Genomic DNA, 25,154 nt, shown 5'->3' on the forward strand with positions numbered 1-25,154 from the left:
CTTAATGACGGCCATCGTACTCCTAAACCGGAAACTTAATCTCTTCCAACATCAACATCGACACCAACAACTCCCGGCGGCGGTGGAAATATGTGAGTTCTCGAAGTCACGGGATCTCAGACACTTTCAAATGCTATCGAGATACTACGAATAGCTCGAAACCTCATTTGGACTGCTTCAAGTTCGACGCACGCGAATACCGTCAAACCCAATGCCACGTCCACGCATTGCGCAGAGCACTAGAACGGTCCAAGGCACGTGCAGAAGTGTCCTGCGAGACTCTCTGTCAGTGAATCATGGATCAAGTGATGGATGTAAGCGTAGGTGTTTCGGCGCACGCAAAGAGTTTCCTCTGCTGTGGGCCCTAGGTGCGTGAGGGTGGTCAGCAAAGTAGTCGAACCGTACTTTTGTAGACTCGTTAGATATTAACCACGTCGCGACCAGGTCATGCATATTGCGCAATAGTTGCCCCTGGCCGCTGCCTGCATGCTATCTCAGACGATGTTTCTGTGCGGAAAGTTCCATGGTATGCAGATGCGATACCTGTGATTGACGGCCGTGAGTCCCCCCCCCCCCCAAAGTATGGAATGCTGGGGGTTCTCGCGACAGAAGAGTAGTTTTATTTATGGCCCACTATATTATCACCAAAGACCTATAGCTAAAAGATTTGAGACACTTAACACTCGAAAAGCGATCTCCGCATAGCATGAAAGCCGAATGTGCTGAGGATCGAATTAGGTACATGGCCCATCAAAAAGACAGATACACACATGCGGAGACCCATAGAACTGGTGGGTTCGAATATTAGAAGACAGGAACTCGAACTCTTAGCTACAGACAATTTTTCAACCAACATGTGCTGGAGAACACACGGAGGGCCTGTGCCATTAGGAGCTTTGCCACGGCTCCAGGGGTAGACATAGGTTATCGTGTCTCGATAGAGTGCATGGTCCGAGCCAGGTGGGCACGGCTTTGGTCGATAAAAGATTTACGGCCCTCGGGGTCTCCAGAAAACTGCACCGTGATGCCATGAGCATACTCGACAACCATACCAAATGCTTCATAATTAGACCCCATCCCCAGACTTGGCCGAGCATTCCGCAAAGGAGCATTCGCGCTCCCAAGCGAACCTCTCGCCTATGTCTCGTGGAACACGTCCGTCTGCACTATCCAAGTCTGCCTTGAGCCCAAGGACCAAGATGTCAAACCCAGATTGGCCGCTCTTCTGGTGGCGGCAGATAGTGTCGTACAGGCGTGCGACCTCATCGAACGAGTCCTGTGAGTGGATGTCATACGCCAGGATGACGCTGAAGAAAGAATGACCGAAACCCTGGCCATAATCTAGGATCGGGTCACTTGCGGATGTGATGATGTCTAGGTTGTATACGTATTCGCCACAGAGGTACGTCGGTACTTCTTCCTCCATATAGAACCTGGCCTGTTCAAGCAATTCCCCGCCGTCCATGTCGTCGTAAAGCAGCTAGTTTGGACACCGTGAGCAAGAGAGAAGCCTTCAAGGGCAGCTTTATAGCGCAAGACATGCCTTATATTCTAGAGACCTCCTTCCAATGCCTGGAGAGCCCAGCAGGACGACGAGGATGGAGCCACCACCATCGCTCTTCGCCCGTCTACGCTCTTCTTTCTGCCAATGTCTCTCGTGGACAGCTCGAGGTGGTGGGCCTGCTGGCCGGATTATGGTCTGTTCGGACCTCTCTTTACTGGCGTTGTAGGTTGAAGTTGCTGCCTGGGGCGCTGTCGCTACTGTAGGTGGGCTCTTGATCCGGCCGAACAGCTTCTGTGCCCATCGGGCCAATCTGGCCATCCTGGTCAGCTTCGTGACATTTCGCACGAGAACATTAAGTCCGGACCTTCCTCCGGATACTCAATCGTAAAAACCACTATACCAGATAACCAGAATGATAAAATGAGACCAGATAATTGGAAGGTGTTCTGTAACACCACGCTCAAGGGAGTGACAAGGAGGGGGCGATAGCGAAAGAGAGGAGGCGTGAGACTCCTGGGATCGGAATCCTTCGCCCAACCGATAGGCTGAAAGAGCCAACCTGGATACAGTGCTGGCGGGATGGAATAAGGCGATATTGGGGGCCATGCCCCAACGTGATGCATTCCCACGTGCAGGGTTCAGGGCTTTGGCACATGTCTTTCCCAAATATGGAACGGCCCAGAGAACTCTTGTTTTTGGCCACTGTGTTGTCACTCGTAATGGTACTCGGCATCGGTATCGCAAAGCTGACGGTAAGATGCTACCTCGGTCCCTCTCAAGCGCGTGCAGTAGTCACATTTTTACTGGCGAAAGATCAATGGTTTTCGGATTCGGAGACTTTATCCACAAGAAAAAATAGGACAAAAAAAAGATCCCTTCCAAGCCAAAAAGGCCCCATGCCGCAGTGCTGACCTCCATGACATTGGTTGCCAGGTATGAGCCCGGCAATTGAACCGCCCTCCAAGATTTGCCCAGCTGGGCATACTCAAATAATGTGTTGCAATTATGTGACGGTGGCTAACATAGTCGCTGGTTGTGATTTGGTCTGGATTTAGGGGTTGCAGGATCACTGCACATATTCTTGCAGCATTGTTGTCGTTAAACTAACTTACCAGGGCATCCGCCAGTGACAACCATCTGAACCTGACGAGACCGGCTTATCGCGAGACTAATGCCTGTCGGAACAAGCCAATGCACGTCGCAAACGGGATCTAACTATCTCACATCACTTTCGGTTCCAACTCCACGGTACCGGTATCGCGTAGTAAGCACCGAAACCGAGTGCAACCCCTGGCACTCGCGCTTCCTTTGCCTCGCACCACAGCACCCGGCGTGCTGTGCGACGTGACGCATGTCGTCACGGAGACAGGGAACACCTCGATCACCCGGGTCGTTTAGGCAGTTGGTATCGACGTACGCCTCCCATTTGCTCGCTACGCAGCACTCGCATACAGAAGGCCCGGCCGTTGGCCGCATCTGCGCGGCACGGCGCGCACTCTACTTGAGCCCAAACTGCGCCGGGCATAATTCAAGAGTAACGCCCCATCTCATGCCCAGAGGAAAAAAAAAAGTTTTCTTTCTAGCGCGGCTAACTCAACACAACTGGCGGCGGCACCGAAGTTACACTTTGCTTCCAACACCAGCCTGACTAGGTGTGTGTAGCCGGGACAACGCGCGCGCGTCACTCGTCAAATCACCATGGTGGAGTGGACTGAAGATGTATTCCCGAATGCTACCAACGTCCAGCCACACGAGCCCCCTGAGGACTACCGACCTGGCGGCTTCCACCCTGTCGCTCTTGGCGACACCTTCCAAGACGGGAGGTTTGTAATTAAGCACAAGCTAGGCTTCGGAGGGCAGGCGACCGTGTGGCTTGCGCATGATACTCGTCAGAGGTACGACCGCCGAGCGGCCCCCATCAGTCGTGTGGACCCCAGCTGATCTCGAAAAGCAGCCAATGGGTGTCATTGAAGATCAAACAGTCTCGAATAAGTGAGGGCCCACTCGAGCAAGACCAGGAGGTACGAGCCCTGCTGGCCCTGGAGAAGCACCACGCCAGCAGTGATCAAAAACAACCAAGATGCTTCACCCGTCTATTGGAGACTTTCCAAATTTCCGGGCCAAATGGCACGCACAACTGCCTCGTCACGGAATTGGTCGGGCCATCAGTCGCGAGGGTACTCCGTGCATGTGGTCTTTTTGGTGAGACTCTGAGACCTGACACAGTACTTCGAGCTTCGAAGCGCGTACTTCAGGCAGTAGACTTTGCGCACCGAGCTGGCGTGGTCCATGGAGGTACGTAGTTGTTCTTCCGAGCCAAGGGGAGATATCTAAACAAGCCATCTACAGATATTTCTTTCGGCAACGTTGCCTTTACGTGCGATGTAGCACTGAACGGTGATGAGGACTTCTTTGTCGCCCTGGGCGGGCAACCCATCACAGCCACATACACTGGCCAAGAAGCACTCCCGCCCAACATGCCTCGCGTGCTGGTCAAGACTGCGGATTGGGATATGTGGACTGACCGGGACGAGGAGGACATGCGGCTCCTAGACTGGGGCTTGGCGTTCCCAGCTGGGCAAGTAGTCACGACACTTCCGCAGCCAATCGACCTTCGGTCGCCAGAAACCTTTTTCTGTGCGTCGATCGACTCCCATCATGACCTGTGGAGGGCAGGCTGTGTTGTACGTTCCTTCAGCCACAATCCAACAGGGGCAGCGTACCGCGCCTCTTCGTGTGGTAGCTAACCAACTCATTCTACACAGATCTACGCCTTGTATTTTCAGCAATCACCATTTCCATTTGAGCACGGCTCTGACGGTGCTTTTGTTGGGCAAATGGTGTCAAAGCTTGGTCCATTACCAGCCCAATGGCATTCGCTGTGGAGGGAGATGCAAAGGAGAAGCATGGACTCTGAAGTCAATGGTGAGTTGCGAAAGTTCTATTTTCAAGTCAAATTCAAGCTGACGAAGTAAATTGTATCCACAGGCCACCATCAAAGAGACGTGGACACGTTCGAAGAGAGGAGGAGAACTATCATCAGAAAGTGTCAGGAAGAGGAAGAGTACCAAGTCGACGAGTATTCGGATTACGACTTCAAATCCCTCCGAGTGCTATCTCTTACAATATCTGCATTGCTGAAATGGGAGCCTTCGAGCCGTGAATCCGCCAAACAGGCGCTTTCACTCATAGAGTGGGTTGACTACCGCAACGAGACTTGAGGGTTCTTCCCTGGCAATTCGTCTCTTCACCAAGCAACCTATTTCACATTCCGTCGCAGCGTGCTTGTAGCGATTAATGCGCTCTCCGGCGATCAGGCCTTTTAGAACCTGAACTACCAGCTCGACCAATCAAGTCATATTTAATCCAATCTCCAAAGGTACTCTTCTACTTCACGAAAAGAATTTGTATTTGCCTGTCGAATTATCTAATTTTACGCGTCAACGCATTACCCCATCGAAAGAAACTCGCCCATCCTTCAACTCTTGCCCTGCTCCGAAGCACTCTCCACAGTCTTCACAGGGGCGACGGCGTGAGCCGGCGCAGCTGTCTTCTTTATTGCCTTCTTGGCCTTGACCTTCTGCTCGTGCATATACGCCCTGAAGCCACTCCCGCCGCGGATGTTCTGCCTCGCCCGGTCCCCGCGCAGCGTCGAGAGCGTGCGCAGCGGCGGTCGAATGCCCTCCTCCAGCTCAAACGTGTTACGCCTGTGTGCCTCCATCTTGCTCGGCGTGATGCTTTCGGGTGCCCACCTCTTCCGGATGAACCACGGTAGGCACGCGGCGACCCATTCGTCGGGGCACTTGCGGATGAGGACGCCCCACGGCAGCGAGATGGCGCCGAGGCCGATGGACAGGCCCCATTCCTTGCCGTTGAGAGGGACGATCTCGAAGGCTTCGCCGCCGACGAAGATGATTAGCACCTGGCCGCCGATCATGATCAGGTTGATGCCAAGGAAGAACCAGTTCCGTGTAATGCCTTCGAAGATATTGATCTTGTTGTCGAGACGGCGGTTGTTGACCTCGTTGAAGATTTGCAACCACACAAAGGTGTTGAAGACCAGCGTCTTCAGCCTCTTCATTTCGTGCTCAGATGTTCCGTCGTAGCCCATAAGAGTCCCGCCGCCAAAGTGGAGACAGAACGTAATCGCCAGCTGGCAGATTGCCTGCCCAATAATCATCTTGGCCATTCGAAGAGTGATGAGTGATGCGGACTTCCGATCGGGCTTTCTGTCCAGTACAGATCGAGACGGGGGGTCCGTCGCTAGCGCCAGAGCTGCGAATGTGTCCATGATGAGATTCACCCAGAGCAATTGCACGGCGTTCTGTTATATAGGTCAGCGGCTGATATTTCCAGTATATCGCGGTAATCGGTGACAAGAAAAAGGCAAGGAGTTCAGGTATTATCCGGGGTCGACTTACGAGTACCGACTCTTCCTCGGCCGAAGCGACAGCCGAAACGAACGTGAGGACAACGGCAGTAACGTTGACCGTGAGCTGGAACTGCAGGAACTTCTTGACCGAGTCGTTGACCGCACGACCCCACATCATACCCTTCACAATCGAAGCAAAGTTGTCATCCATGAGAATAATAGCGGAGGCTTCCTTTGCGACTTCCGTGCCCGCAATGCCCATACTGAACCCAATATCGGCCATCTTCAGAGCAGGAGCGTCGTTGGTACCATCGCCGGTGACGGCTACGGTTTCCCCAAGCTCCTTCAGCGTACGGACCAAGATGCGCTTGTCCTCGGGACTTGAGCGCGCAAGGACCTGAAGCTTGGGCACCAGCTCCTTGAGCTCCTTCTCGTCCTTTCGCCGGAAGTCAGGGCCCTCCATGGCGATGCCGCCTTCCTCTGGGTGGTAGATACCGCATTCTCTAGCGATTGCGCGGCCCGTGAGGATGTTGTCGCCTGTCACCATTCTCACCACAACACCCGCACGTTGACAGTCCTTGATAGCATCCTTGACGGAGGGCCGAAGAGGGTCTTTGATTCCGAAGATGGCCACGAGAGTCATGGATTCGTGGACCTTTGACCAATCGGCGCCCTTCGGATCGTCCTTGGACTCCATACCTGCCGGTGGCCACGATTCGAAGTCTCGGTATGAAGAAGCGATAGTCCGCAGTGTCTGGCCGGCGTAGGAAGTGATAGTGCTGAGAATCGACTCGCGTACAGAATCCTTCAATTCGACGCCAGTAGTGGATTCAGGGTCGCTAAGTATGCGATCGCACTTCCTGACGAGAATTTCAGAGGCACCTTTGGCATAAACTCGATATTTATCATCGGCAAGCTTCACAACACTTGCCATGTACTTATTCGCGGAGTCGAACGGGAGGACCTGCACAATATTCGCATTGGATCGCTCTTCCTGGACTGGTCCGGCACCGAGATGATCGCGTGAGAAAGTCAGTAGTGCGACTTCGGTCTTCGAGCCAATGAAAGTCTGTTCTCCGTCTTGCTCGCCCTCGAAAGCCGTCGAGTTGACTGCGTTGGACTGGATTAGAAGTCGCTTTGTCTCATCACTCAGGGAAGCCACGAATTCGTTGACGGGAACGTTGGGCACAGTTTCGACAACTTCCTTTTCGGGAGAATCGCGCTTTTCCGTGTCGTCGAGCGACGGCTCTGTGCCCCCAAAGCTATTGCAACTTCCCAAGGTGCAAGCGACCACAGTCATCTTGTTCTGTGTAAGAGTTCCCGTCTTGTCTGAGCATACGGTTGTCGCGTTGCCCATCGTTTCACATGCTTTCAGAACGCGGACAAGATTGTTGTCCTTCATCATTCGGGTGGTGGCGAAGGCGAGAGCGAGAGTCACAGCCAGAGGCAAGCCCTCAGGCACAGCTCTAGACACTCTGTCAGTGGCTGAATATAGGAAGAGGACCAGTAATACTCACACGACGACCACCGTTACAGAGACAATTAACAAGGTGAGGAATTGCTAGAATTGAGTCAGATAATGCCAAGTTCACTAAAAGTATTTGAGCAGGGTTTATTGTCAAACATACCTGGCCTTTGTCCGATGGCGACGCGTCATTTCCAGGCAAAGCCGCAAGGAACTTGATGAAAAGCACGATAAAGAGAATCAGTGCAGCACCGGCCCCAAACTTGGCTATCCAGTCGGCTAGGATGTTCAGCTTCTTCTGCAGAGGGGTGTCTTCCTGCTCGGTACGCAGTGCCATTGCGGTTCGTCCGTAGCTCGAGTTGACACCAACGGCAGTCACAAGGAAGGTTCCTGTTCCCTCTTGGACCTTGCTTCCGGAGATGATGAACGGGTCCAGTTTTTCCAGCTCTGGCCGATCCTGTCCAGACGCGGCTGCGTCTGCCAAGGCTGCGAAAACGTCGTTGCCGGAGACCTTCTTGAGGAGGTCCGATTCACCAGTCGCAGAAGACTCGTCGCATTTGACGCCGTACCCTTCGATGAAGATGCCATCAACAGGAATCATGTCGCCGGTGCTCAGGTGGACCACGTCACCGACCATGACATCGAATACTGAAATTTCTTGAGATTTGCCGGAGCGGACCACCTTGACCGTGCGGTCATTGTGCTTCTTGTTAAGCTTGTTGAACTGGCGTTCCATCTGGAAGTCATTGAGGGTGCCACTATTGGGCGATATGAGTTAGCACTTGCTCATGACGGAGGTCCACAAGTGATTGACGTAGCCTTCGGCGAGCGCCCGAGATTTACTTACACGATGACAACGATCAGGATTGCCACAATGATAGCAACACCTTCCACCCATTCCACCTTGGCTTCACCAGGCTCGTGGGTAGTGCCAAATGTCTGGTAGAGGCCGAGTGCCAAAGAGACAACCGCTGCGATTGTAAGAAGAATCAGGACCTTGTCGTTGTACGCCAACCAAGCTAGCTCGAGCAGCGATTTGCTCTTCTTCTCAGGAAGTCTGTTCAAAGGTTGATTAGCTGCCAGTCTCGGGCGATCGTGAGGCTATGTGCAGCTTCCTTGTCCAAGTCCATGATGACCTCACAATGGCGACTCCATTCTAATCGACGCTCTTGGCGCGCTTGCTATCGGCATGCCCCCAGTCGAAATATGCCCGCCCACTCCCACGAGTGAGCGCGATGAGTTGGAAATGGGATCAAGCTTACCTGTTGTCGTTAAACACGTCCTGCCGATCGGAGAAACCCTGGGTCGATGCGTGGTGCGCGCCAGACGCAGCAGCAGCCGACTTCTCCTCGCCGGGGTGCGGCGCGGTGTTCCCGAGGGACCCGTATTTGGGCGCGCCCTTGGTCGCAACGTCCTCAAAAGCAACTGAGCCGTCCAGGATATCCTCATCGGAGCCCAGCCCGCTCTTGATGTCGGTGCGCAGGCCCTTCTCCAGGCCGGCGAGGCCGCCCATGGCGAAGAAGGCGTTGAGGCTCTTGGGGTTCAGCAGCTTGGAGAGCTGGCCGGGCGAGAAGGCGAACTTGTTCTTGGGGTGGTTGAACATGTCCTCGGTGCCCGGGTCGGGCGTGAGGGCATCGCTGAGGTCCACGTGGAACTTGACATGCTTTGGGACGGCATGGTCTTTCTCGTTGTCGGCCGTCGCGGCCGCGCCCTCTCCCACCACGGTTGTGGCGTTCTCCCACTCAGACCCTGCGTTGCTAGTCATGCTGGGTATGATGTAGTTGATGTTATGTTTTTGCGCTCCAAGGATGCGCCAGGTAAAGTCTGGCCGTTGACGCTGCCAGTCCGCCTTGGTCGTGCGAAAGGATCAGGCCACAGGACAGCTCCGCAGCTGAGAGCAGCTGATTCGATGATGTATTTGTTGAGGGGCGTGCAGGTGAGAAGCAGGTGGGTTGCACAAGCCCATCAAGCTCAAGCGTGAGGTGTGACACGTTCCCAAAGCAGTGAGTGGCACGTCAGTCGCAAGGCAACTCGGGGTGTTTGGAAGGAGTGATTGAGAAGGTGAGCCAGGGGAAGGCGCAAAAGAGGGAAGGGAGAAAACAAACAAACAACCCAAACAGGGGAAAACAGGGGAAACAAGGCTGGAAATTCGAGACGAAGCAAGATCTCGGTGAATCTTGATCGGGAAAAGGAAAGACCAAGGGAAGGAAAACAAGGTGATATCTGAGACAATATCAGCGCTCCCAGCTTGTGCTCTGCCGTCGTGGCTTCCCTCTGCCGAAGGGGGAAGCGTCCTACACAAACATTGGGCGTACAGGCGCACTGCCGTACCTGAAAGCTGATCCCCTTTCGTCGCTCCATCCAAGGGGGCCCGATCCCCAGGCCAGCTCATCTCTCAGGATCCATGGATGGGCGGATTGACATCCTGCTCGCCAACCACAAGCTTGGCATGGCTGCTCTGACAGGCCTGGCCCGCCGCCGTTGTTGATTGGAGCCACAGCAGCAGCACTTCTGGGCGGCACTGCAGCTGCAAGTGCGCGGTTGTGTGGCCCCATGGCAGCCCCATGGCAGCCCCATGGCAAGGCCCATGGGGGTGGTTGATTCCAGGTATTTTCGGGCCCAACTTGGCGCTGCTTGGCGGTAACCCATGGCCAGCTTGGCGGGCTGCCTCCAAATTTGAACCCCCGGATGCCCCTTGGGAAGTTGAAAACGCCCCTTCTGCTCCTCCCGAACTGGCGCAGCAGAACAAATACGCCCCAGGGCAGCTTCCCTTGCCCACTTGGCGCAGGAGATAGGTGCTCCAGAAGCTATATTTCGACTCTGTGGCCCTGCGGCCCCGTGGCCTGGCGACCCTGTGGGGGCGGGGATCTCACCGGCCCGCTGCAGGGTGCTGCAGGGTGCTCCAGCGCCCAGGAACGCTGGCTGGGTGCATGCAGGATGGGCACAGCGTCTGTAGATAGGCAGCGCAGCTGCTTCGCGCGCTTGCACATCTACCATATCTGCCTTGTCTGCCTTGTTTCTTCTGCTCGCCAGTCTCCATTTCCATGTTTTCAGCCAGTCCTCAGGGGCCGCTTGACGCTAGGAAATTGGCTAATATTGGCTTTGTGCACAAGCATTCGTCACCGTCGCGTGTCCAAGACTTTGCCAAGCAGCGCCTCCGTAGTCGTGGGTAACAACATGTCGCGCTCCTGGACAAGGGCAACCCAAACGGCGGTGACCTCTTACTGGCCGTACCACGGGGCACGTGTGCTTGCGTGTTCTTGTGTCTCCTGTCGTGTGAGCCTCGATCGGGCGTACGGTGGGCAGGCTGCATTGTCGGGTACCTCGTGGATGTAAAGTGTAAAAAGGAGAGTTCCAGCTGCAGGCTGTCTAGGCGAAAACTGCAGCTCTGGAGTTCCAGAACTCCGCGCTCCCCACGTTGGGCTTGATCCAGGGTCCAACCCTACCTCATCCCTCTTATACCGCGAGCTTTGACATGGCAGACCAATTACTATGTACGTATTTGAATACACACTATACTGTTTACAACAGCCGGACGAGTAATATCATCAATGTTTATCTGCCAAGCTAGATACATGGTAATACAAAACAGGGCCGAGGAGGCTTGCTGCTTCTTCAATATGTCAGTTCCGGAAGGCCTCCCGCACCAGTACTTCCGTGAAAGTGGTGTGACCGTGCCCGTGGCATCCTGAAGCTCCAGCTGCTTGGATCAAACCGTCTTGTAGGACTTGGCCAGAAGAACATTCCAATCAGCTTGGCCCCTCGTGCATAGGTGTATTGTCGAGATTTCCTGCAACCCAGGTGCCGTAGAGGTCCCACGGTGAGCCCCATGATAGTGACTTTGATCACAATGTGGTATTACAGCGCCTCAGGCATCAGGCAACTGCATCTTGCGGACCGATTGTCAATCCATCGGCCCAGATCAGCCCGCGCCGATGTCTTGTGGAACCGCTGTTTCAAGACAGCTGGTCACTCAGAGTCAATCCGCTGTCATAATGGCCGGGTTCAGTAATGTCCAGACTCTTTCGAACAGCACAGACGGGCTCGTGCTTGTGTGTCACTCGGCTTTAGTTGCTCTAGCATCAATGTACATAAGCCCGTATCGAGGCGGGAGCGGTGCTGCCACAACGGCTGGAAGCGTCAACCTCTCCCGCACAGTCCGTATTGATCGCGAAGAAAACAGCGCAGTTCAAAAGGATCGTATCCCTCTAGAGTCGATGGAGTCGCCGATAATCGAGGATCCTTCGTCGCCACTTGTGAGGTATTTTGGTTCATTAACCCCTTATGCGCCAGGCCCACAGAAGTGTCCCTCTCAAGCCCCAAACGAGTCAGTTGGTCCAGACCAGGGTAGCTTTATAAGCATGGAAACACTGATCCAGTGTCAAAAGACTTAAGTGCTGGCATAAATTCTAAGTCATGGATGTTATGCCAGTTCAGTCAGTCCGTAAGTACATAGGTATTGCCATAATCACCGACCGCCCTTGGCTCCAGGGCACTACCACTCTTGGACAGTACAAGCCACGAGCCACGTCACATCTTACTCTTTTCATGATCTTACTCAGCCAGGGAGGACTCTAAAAAGTCCTGGTGCCTGGGAATGAAATATGCCTTGTACGGCTTGGGCATGGCCACTAGCTCCCGCGCATCTCGGATGCCAGTGACGGGGCTGTCGTCGAAGTCGGCGTACTGCTCGATCCTGAAGCTGTGAAGTATCCTCATGAAGATCAAATACAGCTCCCGGTTCGCCAGGGTCGCACCCACGCACATCCGATACCCGAGGCCGTACGTGAAAAGTGGCGCATCAGGGTGCTCGATCCATCTCTCCGGCCGGAAGACCTCGGCATCAGGCCACAGTTCAGGGTCTGATAGTCAGTCAAGGCGGCATGCAGTGAGCAGTGGGGAGGAGCGTACCAAAGTTGCAAGCCATGTTGTTGCAAAGCATAAGCGTCCCAGCCGGGATGATCTTCCCGCCGTACCCTACCTCCTTGATGGTCGACCGGGGGAGGTTCATCCTTACCACGCAGAAATACCGCAAGCACTCCTTGACCAACGCCGCCACATACTCACACTTTGTATCCTCCTGAGCATCACAAAGCGGCTGTTCCTCGCCGTACATCTTGCTGATCTCGCGGTACGCCTTATCCTGGATCTCAGGGTGCGCAGAGAAGAAGCCCAGGCTCCACGCGACCGTCGCGCCCACCGTCTCGAAGCCGGCCGACAGCATTGAAAGGCTGATGGACCTAACCTCCTCCTCGCTGACCTTGGCCTCCGGGTCGACCATGACGTTGGCCTGGATGCAGGAGGCGTGCGTGCCCAGCTTCACGCGCCCCCGCAGCTCCTGGTCGAACTTTAGGATGTAGGCGTCCCGGCGGTTCCGCAGGGCGATGGCCTGGGCCGACTTGGAAGGGAAGAGCCGCCAGAGCGGTACGTAGTCCTGCAGAGAGGCGCTGGAGCCGCGGAAGTAGTTCAGCTCCTCCTCGACGTGCACGATCTCCGAGAAGAGGGCGTCGTCTTGCGAGCGCATTCGCACACCCCAGTTCAGTGTCAGAACAAGGGAGAGCGACATGCGTTGTATAGCGTGTATTGGGTTTATGGGAACCGCGCCATCCCTCCCGTATTGCAATAGATCCTTGATGAAATGCCGAGTCTCTAGATCAAGATGCGTCGTCTATGGCGGGTGGCACACACAGGTCAGCCGCGTAAATGTTGAAAGTGGGTTCAATGCCTTCTCTCCTTAAACACTCACATATGTCTGTACCATCGGCCTGTTCAAAGCCGCTGCGGCAGCTCGGCGACGTCTCTTCAACGAGTCATTATAAGGAGTCTGCCCGATCGGCGTCCCTGAGGCATTGTTGACGAGCTGCGAGAGGGAGATTAGCGGTGAACGCATCGCTTTTGATGATATCTGGGACGTACTTTGTGTAGGGTATATAACTCAGGCCTAGAGCTCGTAGCATGGCTTTGGTGACTGAAAATATGCTTGGCTGCCGCTGCGGTATTCACCGTGACCGCGGTGATGTTTCCTAGCTTGATCTGGTAGACTGGTCCGTACTTCTCCGACCACTCGCGACAAGGCTCTGCTACGCCCTTGTGCGCAAAATACGGTAGATGCCCGAAAACGATATTTTGCGGTGGACTCGCGAGGCCCGATATCATGCTTTTTCGGCGCAGGTACTCATTCAACGCGACATATCCTATCAGCAATGCCAAGATGCCGAGGGCGAACGAAGGAAGTAGTTTCAGCCCTCCGAGGAGGTAGCTGAGAGAAGAGTCCATCGCCGACTGTACCGATTGGGCGGACTGTTGAAGCGTGTGGACGCCTCACAGCTGAATGAATTTCTAGGAAGAGGCCAAGATTCTTGGCGGGCTTGACTCTCAAATACTATTGAAAGTCTATCCCTGCCTTGACAGGACCGCGAAATGGTTGGGAGTCTCCTTAGTGCTCGACGAAACTCGGGTGCCGAAAATGTCAGGACTTTGAACCACCTTTGGTATAATCCAACATTCCTCTACGGTCCAGTGGGGTTGTTTGACTTGGATGTATCGGGGCGGTGTTGTGGGCCGGGAATGACACCCGAGGCTGACAGTCCTGACCGTCGAGCTGCTGACAGCGACCAAGGCGACAACCGTGTGGCTGATTGGAGCACCCGACACTCAGTAAAGTTGGCAATCGGATTCTTCGGAGAGGCAGCGGACTTTGAGTTGATGCACCACAGACCATGGCATCAAAATGCACGTACAGGCTTTATACTATCCTGTCAAGGCTGTATCAATTGTAATAGCCCAGCAGTGAGCGCCTTATCCAACTACCCAGGTACGTACCCACCCGCAGGTACGCAGTCATGCAGGCAGAAGAGAAAACAGATTGGGCTGTGGACCATCCCTCGGATTATTCAGAAACCTTCCCAAGAGAGTGTCTAGAGAAGAATTGCACCAGATGCTGGTTCGTCAGGTTGAAGTTCGCAGTGTGGTTAGGCCGCCCAGCCAAGTCCAACCCAATAGTGGATGGCCAAGCGTGTCCCAGGCCCTCGACGCTCAGCGCCCTGACCTCCGCGCCGGGGCAGTCCCAGACCTCCTCCCACGCGCCCGGGTGGACCTCCTTGACGTGGTCGGGCTGGGGGAACTGGCCCGGGTACCCGCCCCTGGCGCAGCCGTTGCGCTCCGCCCACTGCCGGCGCCAGAGCCTGACGTCCGGCTCTGGGCCGAAGCTTCCCTCCTCGGGGGTCCGCCCGTAGAATGGGGTGATGACGTCCTCGATTCCGTGGACGTGGAATATCGGCGCGGGCCGTGACGGCGTGCAGTTGTGGAAGGCGTAGGTGCCCTGGTACAGGGCCGGGCTGACGGGCGCGAACGCCGCGATGGTGCTTGAGGTGTCTGGCCGGCATGCCAGCAGGCTGGTGAAGCCTCCGCCGTTGGACTTGCCGCATGCGTAGATGCGGGACCGGTCGATGGTGTATATGGATGAGATGGCCTTGATGATGTCGAACACGTAGGCGATGTCGTCGACTGAGCTGTTCTCGTACGGTGCCCCTTTCCAGATGTGTCTCATGTTCCATTCCGTGTTGTTCACGCCCTGTGCATAGGCAGTGAGAAATGGCTTCCCTGCTATGTTCAGGGACGAATCAGAGAGCTCCGTGATGCGCTGTTGCTTTTCACTGAAGCCGCCAGCTGTTGCATTATCAGCAAATGTCTCCTTCGGTCTGATTACAACACCATTGGTGACTGACCTCCGTGGAATGAGAGCACCAGGGGATGTGGCTCTTCATGTTTATATGCAGCTGGCACGTTGAGTAAAAAGGTGCGCTCAGTGGGAAGCGTATAAGCGACACTGCCCGTCTGAGGTTGCTTCGCAGAGGCGTCGCTCAAGACGACTTGCGTTGCCCTTGTAACGCTTGTCTGTGACGCAAGGAGGGCAGGGAAGAAGTGCTTGAACCCAAACAACATGATGAACACAATTAAAAAACACTGCACGGAGACTCGAGATGAAGATCCCATACGCCCAGATATCAGTTGTAGACTGGATGAACGGCCTGCGACTGCCAAAGTGATATATAGTGACTAGCGCTGGCGACATGGGCCCCGCCGGAAGATGCAAGCTGGAGTCGCAAGCACGCGAGGGGCAAAAATGCCCGAGAATTGGATTGAGTCGCCGGCAGGTCCGGCACAAGTCTTACCCACGGATTTGAAACACTGCTCTGGGACCCCCGTTCCAGTCGCATGATTCGGGATCGCTCCTGCCGATTGAAGGGGGCAAGTTGTTGCTCAACACTCTGATACAGCTCGTCTCGGCCGAGTTCTGGGGTCCTCAGCTGTCAAAAAATGGCTTACATAATGCAGTACTCACGGGTAGGCAACTCTCGTGTTTGACAATCAGCGGTGAAGGACTTCTCCGAAGCAACTTGCAACTCCCTGCAATGGCAGATTGACTTCCGGCTTCTACGCAACCAGAGCTCTACACACATAATGTCTTTCTTTAAGAAGCTCTTCAAGTCCGAGCCCCCACTTCTGGTGGAAGGACAGGAGCCGAGTGGCCCGCTGCCACAACGCGTACTGATGAAAACAAATTTCGGCGACATTGAGCTTGAGTTGCACACCGAACAGACTCCCAAGGTAAATCACCCTCCTCGATCCGATCCACTTTTGATCTGCATGGCTCCTGTGAATAACGATCTCATCTAGACATGCCTGAACTTTATCACGCTCTCCAACGCGGGCAAGTACGACAGCAGCATCTTCCACCGCGTCATCAAGGGCTTCATGATCCAGGGCGGCGACTTCACCCGCGCCGACGGCACCGGCGGCAAGTCGGCCTGGGGCGGCAAGTTCGAGGACGAGATCGTCCGGGGCCTGTCGCACGACGGGCCGGGCGTGCTGAGCATGGCCAACGCGGGGCCGGGGACCAACGGCAGCCAGTTCTTCATCACCCTGGGCGCGTGCGACCACCTGGACGGCAAGCACACCGTCTTCGGGAGGATCCCCGCGCACTCGCAGGGCAGCATGGACACGTTGAAGAAGATTGGCGGCGTGAGGACGGAGATGCAGGACCGCCCGACGCAGACGGTCAAGATCGTCGAGTGCCGGAGCCTGTAGGTTGGAAGCGACAGGCAGCGTTGATCAAGTTCACCTGTAAGATGAGATTCTACTAGTAGTTCTGAGGTGCTATGCTTAATATATGGAATTCGTTTGAATTTCGCTGGTACCATACCAATCGTATCAAAGACACCTGAACAACTCGGGCTGTACGTTCCGGGCACTGTATACGAAGTCACCAGAGTCTTGCACGATGGCAAGTTGAGCTTTGTGCTGGCATCAGAACCCCAACTGAGCGTGAAAGATTCCAGTTCGCCGATCTCAACTATGAGAACTCGCAGGGCTCCAGGAAGGCAAACTTTGATCTAAATTCGTGTCTATTCATACCCCGAAAATGCATTTCTAACGCTTCACATCCTCCCATACTGGGATCAAATCAAAATTGCCCTCGGGCTTTCCCAAAGATCTGGCCATCCGGCACAGTGAGCCATGGCACAGAGTTAGCATCGTCCGTGTCCGAGCCAACTGTGTTTCCCCACCATTCAAGCTTCACGTTGTGATAGCTCAAGGCGAAGAAAATAACGATGGTGGCGATGGCGGTCCCTGTGTCCATAGCGCTCTGCAGGAGATAGTTGTACCTCTTCCACCAGGCGAAGGCCCTCTTCCGGATGAGGTAGTTGAACAGGAACCCGAAAATGAACCACAGGCTGTACTGCGTCGTGTTGGCCGGCGGGATGTTGCCAGCGGCGTTGAAGAAGATGGGGACGTTGATGAAGCGCACCCAGCTGTTGGGATACCGCCTGTAGATCATGTAGACCAGCACGGTAACGACCGGCCCGATGATGAAGAAGTACACTGTCGCGTGGTATATCTGTCCGACCTGGAACATGCGCTGCGGCCCGATCGTGCCCCAGATCAGCGAGGCGTTGTAGACGACCTTGGCGCCGGCGCAGGTGAAGCGCTGTGTGTTGTCGCTGTGGCAGAGCTTGGGAATATTGCCGATCATCCAGCGCAGGACTGGGTATCTGTCAGCATATAATCATCTCAAAAGGCTGGACCAAGTACGAAGACTGACCTCCAGTTTGTGTGGCAGTCGCCAAAACTGACGAGTACAACTGGCCAACGAATAGGACCCTAGGCGGGATCTTCATGTACTGGCCAAGCTTTAAATCCTGCGCAAAGTCCATGCCATGCTTGACACTGTTGTACCCGTAACATTTCACGCACATGTTGGCAATAGCTCGACCCGGCCATGCGTACCCGGCGATAAGTTCGGCGATGATGTTCAGGAAGCTGAGATATCCTTCGTCAGCGCCATAAGCCTCAAACGTGTCAGGGGTCAAACTTACACTCTCTGGTTGGTGGTACCTTCCAGTATTCCTTCAGGTACGATCAGGACTACACCCATGCCGAAGCACACCACAATGAATCCCCAGACTGGCAGGCCGGTGTCCCAGTAGCTGACTGTCACGCAGCCGAGCGCCACGATCACCACGGTTAAGATAGCGTACCACCAGTCCGGCACCTCTTTATAGTTGTTCATAAGCCTTTTGTGGATATCCTCCCCGCCGTGTCTCGAGTTCTTGAACTTGGCCCAGATCTCAGCGCCGTTGTACAGGTACGTGTGCACCACGATAGCCGTGACGGCGGCAAAGGACAGGGCGTACGTCAGCGAATAAGACATGGAGATGTACATTGGCGAGTACTCTTCGTACTTGGACAGCACAAAGTTGAGATTGTCGTCGACGACCCGTGTGATGTTGTATGATGAGCCGGTGTTGTCAAAGGTGCTCGAGGAGAGTAGCGGCAAGTATGCACTCTGCCATACGTTTGAATAGTACAGTATTGGCGACAGGAACAGGTAGAAGAGAACCACTACCGCAAATGCGTTGCAAGTGATGTAGAACGGCGTGATCAGGGGTGAACCGGCGTAGTTGATCTGCGTCCAGTCGAAGCTGATTGGCAAGAGACCTAATCCAGAGTTCATCCCGAAGATGGTGTTGACCTTTTGGTTGTGCGGCGCGATCCAGGTGACGAAGGCAAATGTGCTGAGGCTTGTCCAGATATAGTCAGGGAACCAGAAGAGTACAAAAGCGAAGACCGTAAAGTACGAGAAGAATCGATATCGCGATATGGTCCATCCGTTTGCCGGCGAATTATCCTGCGGCTCGTGCAGAGCACGGAAAAGAACAGCAGAGGACAGCGTGGACGGCCAGATGAGAGCGGCCGGGTAGACGAGCCATCGACGTGAGAGGCCAGCGAGGCCAAACCCCAGCATCTGTGTAGTCAGGGGGAAGATGAAAGAGAAGCCCGCGCCGTAGTCACGATCCCAGTAGACGGGGCTGATAATCGAGACCAGTGCGCCCGACGCATAGGCTGTGCTGGCACTGATGTTGACACAGATGACGATGAGGGCGTGCTCTTTGATGCTGAATCGGCCCGGGTTGATGTCGAAAGAAAGAGGGCCCAGGGGCAATCTCCATCGAGGGAGGATCTCCCACGCCCGACCGATGGGAAAGACAAGAAGCTGGGCGACGACATAGCCGATGGACAACGAGGGATACCGAAGACCGAAGAACTGATTTGCGCCCGCAAAGACAACAACAAATACAGTGGTCAGGAACCAGGCACGGAAAGCTTAAGAGAAGGTCAGTGAATTTGCCAGCGACAGGTTTTGTGGGAGGCAGGAGAGAGCACTCACTATTGCAAGGGAGGCTGGGATCGTCTGTATTAGGCACGCAGGCTGCGACTTCTGGGACTGGGTACAGAAGTCAGTATTTCTGTAGTCTGAAAGTAGTGGGCTGCCACTGAGCATACATGGTGACTGATCGCCTTCAACGTACCACTTGAAAGCCTCTACAGGCGTAAGCTCTGTCGCTTCTGCCCGGTCTGCAACCAACCGCTTGCTCTCTTCGTCAAAGTTCCCCTCGACGTCCTGAGAGATCACGGTGTTCTTCTCTTCGATACGGTCCTTTTCGGAGGAACTTGAAGGAGGGGTTTCCGACCCGACCCGGTGGATCTCAGTCGCCATGGCGAAGAACGAGCCGTCCGTACCGAGAGTGCGGACTGATCCTGGGTGCGGAATGTGGGCGGAGGAGGAAAGAAGGTGTTTCTGCAGGAGGACGAACCACGAGCAACAAAGTGAAAGCCATTCGTGACTACATAACTGGACTTGTATTTAAGATATAACGCTGCCGGACAGTCGAGGGAGGCACAGGTGCAACCAAAGCAGGTGACATTGCCTCGGCACTGCCGCGCAATGCTTGCACCCACCCCTGGGCTGCGAGGTGCGGTTCGCAAGTCGCGGCATCACATCATTGATCCACGGGCACATCATTGGCCGGGGGCAGATGTGCGAGATATCTCGAAGGAGATAAGCCAGAGTCGTAGTATCAAAATGGGCATGGCCGAAGCAGGCAGAGTGGACGTCGGAATTGTGGAGGCAATGCGGCCAGTTGGGGGCCCCACTCATTCCTAATTTTGGCCAAGTCGCTGCGCGCGCGGTTCAAAAGCTTGTCTTTTTGGCTAAAGGAAACTCCAGCGTCTTTGCTGAGTCGCAGCGAGTGCTGGTGGCCATTCGGTCCTTTGCCGGGGTGCAGTCGAGCTCACCATTCTGGCCCGCACACTCGCGACGCCCCTAAAGACCGGGGCCTGGACCAGGGCCATGGGTGCATCACAGTGAGCGTTGGAATCATATCGGCTGTTCCCGTGCTCGTGTGACCATGCCCGAGAAAAACCTGCCATTTAGTCCGTTGGAACCGGAGATAGAGAATAACAGGTCGAATCAGTGTGACGTGAAACGTAATCGGGTGGAATTGACGAGTGCAAAAGCAGATATCACGTCGAAGCTATCCGCAATGGCGCAAGAGGGCACAGTCTAGGTTTAAGTCTTCCTCAAGTCATAAACCCCTGCTAGGATCTTCACCCTAGTCAGGCAAGTGTAACAGGACGATATTCTTGAAAGATCTTTCTAAATTTACAGTACTGTAGCACATAGTATATAATTATGCGTTCATTAAAGGGCTGGGGCATGGGTATCGCATGGACAGCCATGAGTCTGTCCAGGTATATAATTTCCAAATTTAGTATCCATCAGAAATACATCTAACTCTGTTACATCTAATGGCACCTCGAAGCTCTGACGTACCGTCTATAAAGTCCACTGAGCTTGGTCGGAAGCAGCAGGACTGGGGGACAAACAGCGATATGTCCCGGAAGCGGCTTTATGCTTCGGTGAATAATATTGAAGTACGAGAGAATTGCTGGGATATTGGACCGTGTCGATGAGTTTTAACAACGCCCTGGATTTCTGAAATTGTCCGGGCAGTATGTAGTTTTAAAGATTCGGAGGAATATTTGGTTCTGTAGGAAAATCACTCTGTAGAATCTGCGATTTTTCTCCACGATAGACACATTTGAGAGTATGAACCCCATGAGTCTGAGAGCCAAATTTCAACAAGGAATTCCGCGAAGCCTGCCAATAGATGATGACGCTCACATATTCCCAGTTCTGTCAGAATTGTAGCTAGGGAGGTCAAGCACTCGAACATATTGGACATGTGCCCACGACAGCGATGGGTCAGGATTTATGTACTCAGGGATAGCTGGCAAAGCATTTCTGTTCAATTTTGGAATGCTTCAAGCGCAATGGGAATTCTGGGAGTATGTCTGGGGATGGATTGGCTGAACAGACAACCCCTGGCGTGCCCAGGGCGATCGACCCGATCGGCCATACAAGCCTCGATTGACACATCTTGGCGAGCGCCGCCCTATGGTGATGTCTTGACCACCAGGGCAGTGAATGCAACCAACCGTGCCCGGGTACATACATATGCAGTCACCCGCATGCCAAAAACAAAACCAACCCCCAGCGACGGGGGTATTCTATCAATTGCCACGTCAGAAGTACGAGGAGAGGAGAGTTTATCCTATCGAGACATCTAGCCCTCTGAAAACGTTTTTGGGAGCAGCAAGGGTATCGACTCGCGCATCACGGGCGTGATGGGGATTTGATATTTGGGAGAAAATTCGGAATAACTGCGGACAACGGCGGGACTTGCATAGGTTTAGTCTACAATTCTTTGTTACAATCTCACCCTCGCAGGGATCCCAGATGTTGGAGTGTGTGCGTGACTAGCCCACCATTTCTTGAGATTACATCGGGGGAAATTCTCCTATACTCCGCAGAGTAGTGAACATGTCTTGCTAGATTCTATTGTACTATAAAATACCTTAGTACTTGAAATTCCCATAGGCGTCACGAGCAAGATGAGGAATTCGAAACATCTTAATGGCTTCATATTTCCAACTTACCTGTAGACCTTCATCTGCAATGCAAACAAAGGAGATCCAGATTAAGTTCTTGAGAATAGTACCAGGAATACTCATGAACGTACTGCAGCTATGGACAACATATTCACGGGTCATCTAGCACGAGCCCTAGGCTGTTGAGAGGTATTCGCCCGCGTAAACATTTGGCACGGGCGTCACTGAGAGCTCGAGTCACTCTAACTGTACTTTGCATATAAACATACCGTTTGAGATTGAAACGTGCTGTAGGAATATCCTGAGGCCCAGTGCCAGACTCCCGTGAAACCCCCATATTATCGCATCAATGATGGCAGACCTTGAATCCTAGTGTTCATAACTAGGTTCCAACATCATGATGCTTTCAACCCAATACTGTCACAACTCGAGGAGGGCCGTCTTGATGTTATGATGCACACAGTTCAACCACCGCATGATCAGATGACACCAGCCCGAGCAGCCTCACCACCGCCCTCCGCGACGACCTCCTCCATCCTCCTCTTCCCCTTGCCGATGCCACCCTCACCGACTCCCATTCGCCGCGCGACGTACCTCTGAGCCACCACGCCGACGGAGAGCGTGAGAACCTCCTCGACCCACTCGGCCACCCACTCGCGCGGGTCGCCGCCGCTCTCGACGATGTCCCTGATCTCCTCGGGCACATTCTCCACCTCGCCGCGGCCGCTGCCGTCGTTGCTGCTCGCGGGAGTCAACGGGGTCGGGGCGTCCAGCCAGCGGACCCACCGGGCCGGCACGGCCTGGCTTACGGCGCTGAACTGGATCTCGTGCACGGGGTCGAGGATGAAGACCGCGAAGCACACCTGCGCGTCGTTGCTGCCCTCCTCGACCACGGTCGACGACTCCTTCTCCTTTTCGCTCGCTGCGGCACCCGCGAAGAGCTCCTTGTCCTCGTCGGTGACGATGGCCTGGACGGACAGGAAGAGGTCAGAGCTGCGGACCGGGTTGGTCTCGCTGACGGGCTCGATGGCGCGCTCCCTGGCGCCTTCGATCCCGCCCGACGCCGCGAAGTACTCAGTGGAGTAGGCCTCGGCGCTGGCGCGGCAGAGCTTCGTGCCCTCAGTCAGACCCTTGATCAAGCCGAGATCACGTGGCGAGCCGACGTCCCGCCACCAGGGGCCATCGCGCCAGCCGGCTGTGCTGTGGCCGCCAGAGAAGAAGCCGCTCTTCTCGTTGGATGGGGACCTGATGGTGTTTTCATGCCCGCGCTGTACCACCATCAGGTCACCGCCCTCAACCTGTGCCATAACACGGCTGAAGACACCATAGATGATAGGGTCGAGCGACGGGTAGCCGACGAGATCGTGGGTGATGTGGATGAGAAGCCGCTCGTGTTGGGAGATTGGAGGCGCGAGGGTGTTCATAATGTCAGTCAGGGTAGGGAGCGCCCTGTGTGCAATACCGTCACCTAGAATGTAAGTGTCAGCCTTGCATGGTCAATCGCGCTAAGGTAGCCGTGCCAGTGGAAACGGTGGAATCGAGGCAGAATACGGGTCTGTCGACTGCACCACATGGTTGGCCCACATCTCAGTACCCACTGAGACTGGAGGCTGAATGGTTCGGTTGCTCGAGGTGACAGTTTGGGATACCAGCCCATGGACCCGACATCCATCCCGCTTGAGATGATGAGAGCCGTTCAGCGCTGTGTACGGTGGCCAGCCCATCGAGCACGAACACCTTCTAGCTTGACCCCAATATGAAGCAATGTAAATGACCCATCGATACACGCGCCGCCCATGTAATCGTCCTATCGGTTGCTCCTGGTCTTTTCTGACGTAGCACTCTCTGCAGGCCCATCAGGTCATCCCTTCGGACACACCGATGGTTTAACTGCGAGAGCGCATGTAGGGTTCGATTATTTGAGGCGGCTCGCATTATAACGCATTTCCTTGTTTTCCTCTTTCCTTTCTCTCTTGGACTGTGTAGAACCAAACGATAGAAACCCAACTTACCCAGACCCCTGAGAGCACCAACGTTGCCTCGCACCTGGTCAGCCCATTTCTTGGCCTCCTCGTTCTGCTGGATCTGCGTGACGGCAGCCTCAGCCTGTTTCATGGCAGCCGAAGCCGTTGACAGGATCCCGCCCCACCAACCGCCACCCGCTGCTGCTGTTGTCTGCTGCTGCTCAACAGTGCCTTTGGTCTTCTCGGTGTCCTGGAGCTCGGAGGAGGTGGCGCTGGGGGTGAAGCTCGCGTGGAACGATCGGGTGCTCTCTCCTGACTTTCGAGGGAGGGCGGACTTGGGCTCTTCGGTTGACGGACGGCCAGCGTCTGTGTTAGGGGTTCCGACACGCTTGGCGGGCCTTGAGGCATCCCGGACGCGCGGGGTGTGTGGCCGTGACGGGACCTTGTCTCCCAGCTCGCTCTCGAGCTCGGCCAGGATGTCGTCACCTGGCTTCTGCTTTGCTGCTGCCGGAGCCTTGGTCGCGGGCTTCTTGGGGGCTGCTGCATCGTCGCCGATGCCCTCGAACAGCTCGTCGAGCTCGTCGGCGGCGGAGGACTTGGTGCCGCGCTTGCTAGCCATTGTGGGTTGCTATCGCGGGTAATGGCAGGCAGTGGCAGAGAGTAAAGGACTTCGCAGAAGGGTCAGCTGGGATTGGGTGGCGAGTTGCAGTTTGCGAGTGCTGTGCCTCAAGCTGGCGATGTTGGCAAGTTGTTGTGGACGGTGGTAGCTAGTTGGAAGTGGTGGTGTTGTTGGTGGTGGTTGAGCTTCCCGTCAAACGCAACATGCCCGCCCGCACTGATCCGCTACGTCAACCCTCTTCCCCAGTATCAGCAGCTGCAAGCTGCAACAACAGGGGGCCGGACAATGGGAGGGAAGAAGCAAGCAAGAGACGCTAGTCCCAGAACGACTAGCATGAGGCTAGCATGAGTCCTTGAAAGATGATTGGCGAATATTAAGATACCTTCTCTCACCCGTTGAACTGGGTATAGTAGCTTGTACCTCCTCATACCCAGAGCCCAGAGTGGCCCAAGCGCCCTAGGGGCTTATTGCAGGCCATGACAAGAAGAGGCTCCAAAAATTCCGAAGCCGTCTTGATCAGGAGCCACCAGCAGCGACAGCCCTCGCGTTTCGCATTGGGATATTGGCACCTTCTGCCCTCGACGACCCCCTGCACGGCACGGCGGCCCATTGAGACTTACAGTGTGAAATCCATTTTCTATTTTCTGGTATTTCAGAGGTACGTGAAAAGCCCCGTTTCGGGTATCCGGCCAAAGGGGCGAGGAGTGAGTGAGTGAGCGTGGTGCTCTGGTGCTCTGGCCTGCATTGCAGTGCAGTGCAGCGCAGTAGCAGTGCTGCAGCGCGGCAGAAAGGTGGTAGTGGCCCAGCCCAGCCAAGCTGCTCATGTCATCTCAACTGCTATTTTCATCTGACACGTAAATACCGTACCCTACTCACCACACACTCCTCTACTCAGCATGGCCTGCGCAGCCCCCATTGTGCTCACCCATTGAAGC

At 54.8% G+C, this 25,154-nt stretch overlaps 8 protein-coding genes across 8 annotated transcripts; 2 read left to right on the forward strand and 6 right to left on the reverse strand.

The window, feature by feature from the left end:
- Positions 1 to 1,066: 1,066 nt before the first annotated feature.
- On the reverse strand, positions 1,067 to 1,822 carry INS49_002495 (uncharacterized protein; the record flags this gene model as incomplete). Its single annotated transcript, XM_043163304.1, has 2 exons — positions 1,067 to 1,480; positions 1,592 to 1,822. 2 exons carry the CDS (start codon positions 1,820 to 1,822, stop codon positions 1,067 to 1,069), a joined length of 645 nt encoding a protein of 214 aa, XP_043031810.1.
- Positions 1,823 to 3,202: 1,380 nt separating this feature from the next.
- On the forward strand, positions 3,203 to 4,725 carry INS49_002496 (uncharacterized protein; the record flags this gene model as incomplete). Its single annotated transcript, XM_043163305.1, has 5 exons — positions 3,203 to 3,399; positions 3,459 to 3,799; positions 3,854 to 4,188; positions 4,270 to 4,429; positions 4,493 to 4,725. The coding sequence occupies 5 exons, from the start codon at positions 3,203 to 3,205 to the stop codon at positions 4,723 to 4,725; spliced, it is 1,266 nt and encodes a 421-aa protein (XP_043031811.1).
- Positions 4,726 to 4,982: 257 nt separating this feature from the next.
- INS49_002497 (uncharacterized protein) lies at positions 4,983 to 9,106 on the reverse strand (the record flags this gene model as incomplete). Its single annotated transcript, XM_043163306.1, has 6 exons — positions 4,983 to 5,828; positions 5,926 to 7,342; positions 7,394 to 7,437; positions 7,505 to 8,099; positions 8,189 to 8,398; positions 8,604 to 9,106. The coding sequence occupies 6 exons, from the start codon at positions 9,104 to 9,106 to the stop codon at positions 4,983 to 4,985; spliced, it is 3,615 nt and encodes a 1,204-aa protein (XP_043031812.1).
- A 2,789-nt stretch (positions 9,107 to 11,895) lies between these two features.
- INS49_002498 (uncharacterized protein) lies at positions 11,896 to 13,617 on the reverse strand (the record flags this gene model as incomplete). The annotated part of the gene is made up of 4 exons (XM_043163307.1): positions 11,896 to 12,203; positions 12,253 to 13,009; positions 13,088 to 13,201; positions 13,258 to 13,617. 4 exons carry the CDS (start codon positions 13,615 to 13,617, stop codon positions 11,896 to 11,898), a joined length of 1,539 nt encoding a protein of 512 aa, XP_043031813.1.
- A 613-nt stretch (positions 13,618 to 14,230) lies between these two features.
- Positions 14,231 to 15,285, reverse strand: INS49_002499 (uncharacterized protein; the record flags this gene model as incomplete). Its single annotated transcript, XM_043163308.1, has 2 exons — positions 14,231 to 15,009; positions 15,069 to 15,285. 2 exons carry the CDS (start codon positions 15,283 to 15,285, stop codon positions 14,231 to 14,233), a joined length of 996 nt encoding a protein of 331 aa, XP_043031814.1.
- A 519-nt stretch (positions 15,286 to 15,804) lies between these two features.
- Positions 15,805 to 16,431, forward strand: INS49_002500 (uncharacterized protein; the record flags this gene model as incomplete). The annotated part of the gene is made up of 2 exons (XM_043163309.1): positions 15,805 to 15,951; positions 16,021 to 16,431. 2 exons carry the CDS (start codon positions 15,805 to 15,807, stop codon positions 16,429 to 16,431), a joined length of 558 nt encoding a protein of 185 aa, XP_043031815.1.
- A 376-nt stretch (positions 16,432 to 16,807) lies between these two features.
- On the reverse strand, positions 16,808 to 19,402 carry INS49_002501 (uncharacterized protein; the record flags this gene model as incomplete). Its single annotated transcript, XM_043163310.1, has 6 exons — positions 16,808 to 17,388; positions 17,447 to 17,571; positions 17,632 to 17,664; positions 17,721 to 19,008; positions 19,073 to 19,129; positions 19,189 to 19,402. The coding sequence occupies 6 exons, from the start codon at positions 19,400 to 19,402 to the stop codon at positions 16,808 to 16,810; spliced, it is 2,298 nt and encodes a 765-aa protein (XP_043031816.1).
- A 2,713-nt stretch (positions 19,403 to 22,115) lies between these two features.
- On the reverse strand, positions 22,116 to 24,219 carry INS49_002502 (uncharacterized protein; the record flags this gene model as incomplete). Its single annotated transcript, XM_043163311.1, has 2 exons — positions 22,116 to 23,104; positions 23,649 to 24,219. The coding sequence occupies 2 exons, from the start codon at positions 24,217 to 24,219 to the stop codon at positions 22,116 to 22,118; spliced, it is 1,560 nt and encodes a 519-aa protein (XP_043031817.1).
- Between the last annotated feature and the right edge of the window lie 935 nt (positions 24,220 to 25,154).

The sequence above is a fragment of the Diaporthe citri genome, assembly GCF_014595645.1.
Source record: "Diaporthe citri strain NFHF-8-4 chromosome Unknown scaffold_1, whole genome shotgun sequence".
Taxonomy (NCBI): domain Eukaryota; kingdom Fungi; phylum Ascomycota; class Sordariomycetes; order Diaporthales; family Diaporthaceae; genus Diaporthe; species Diaporthe citri.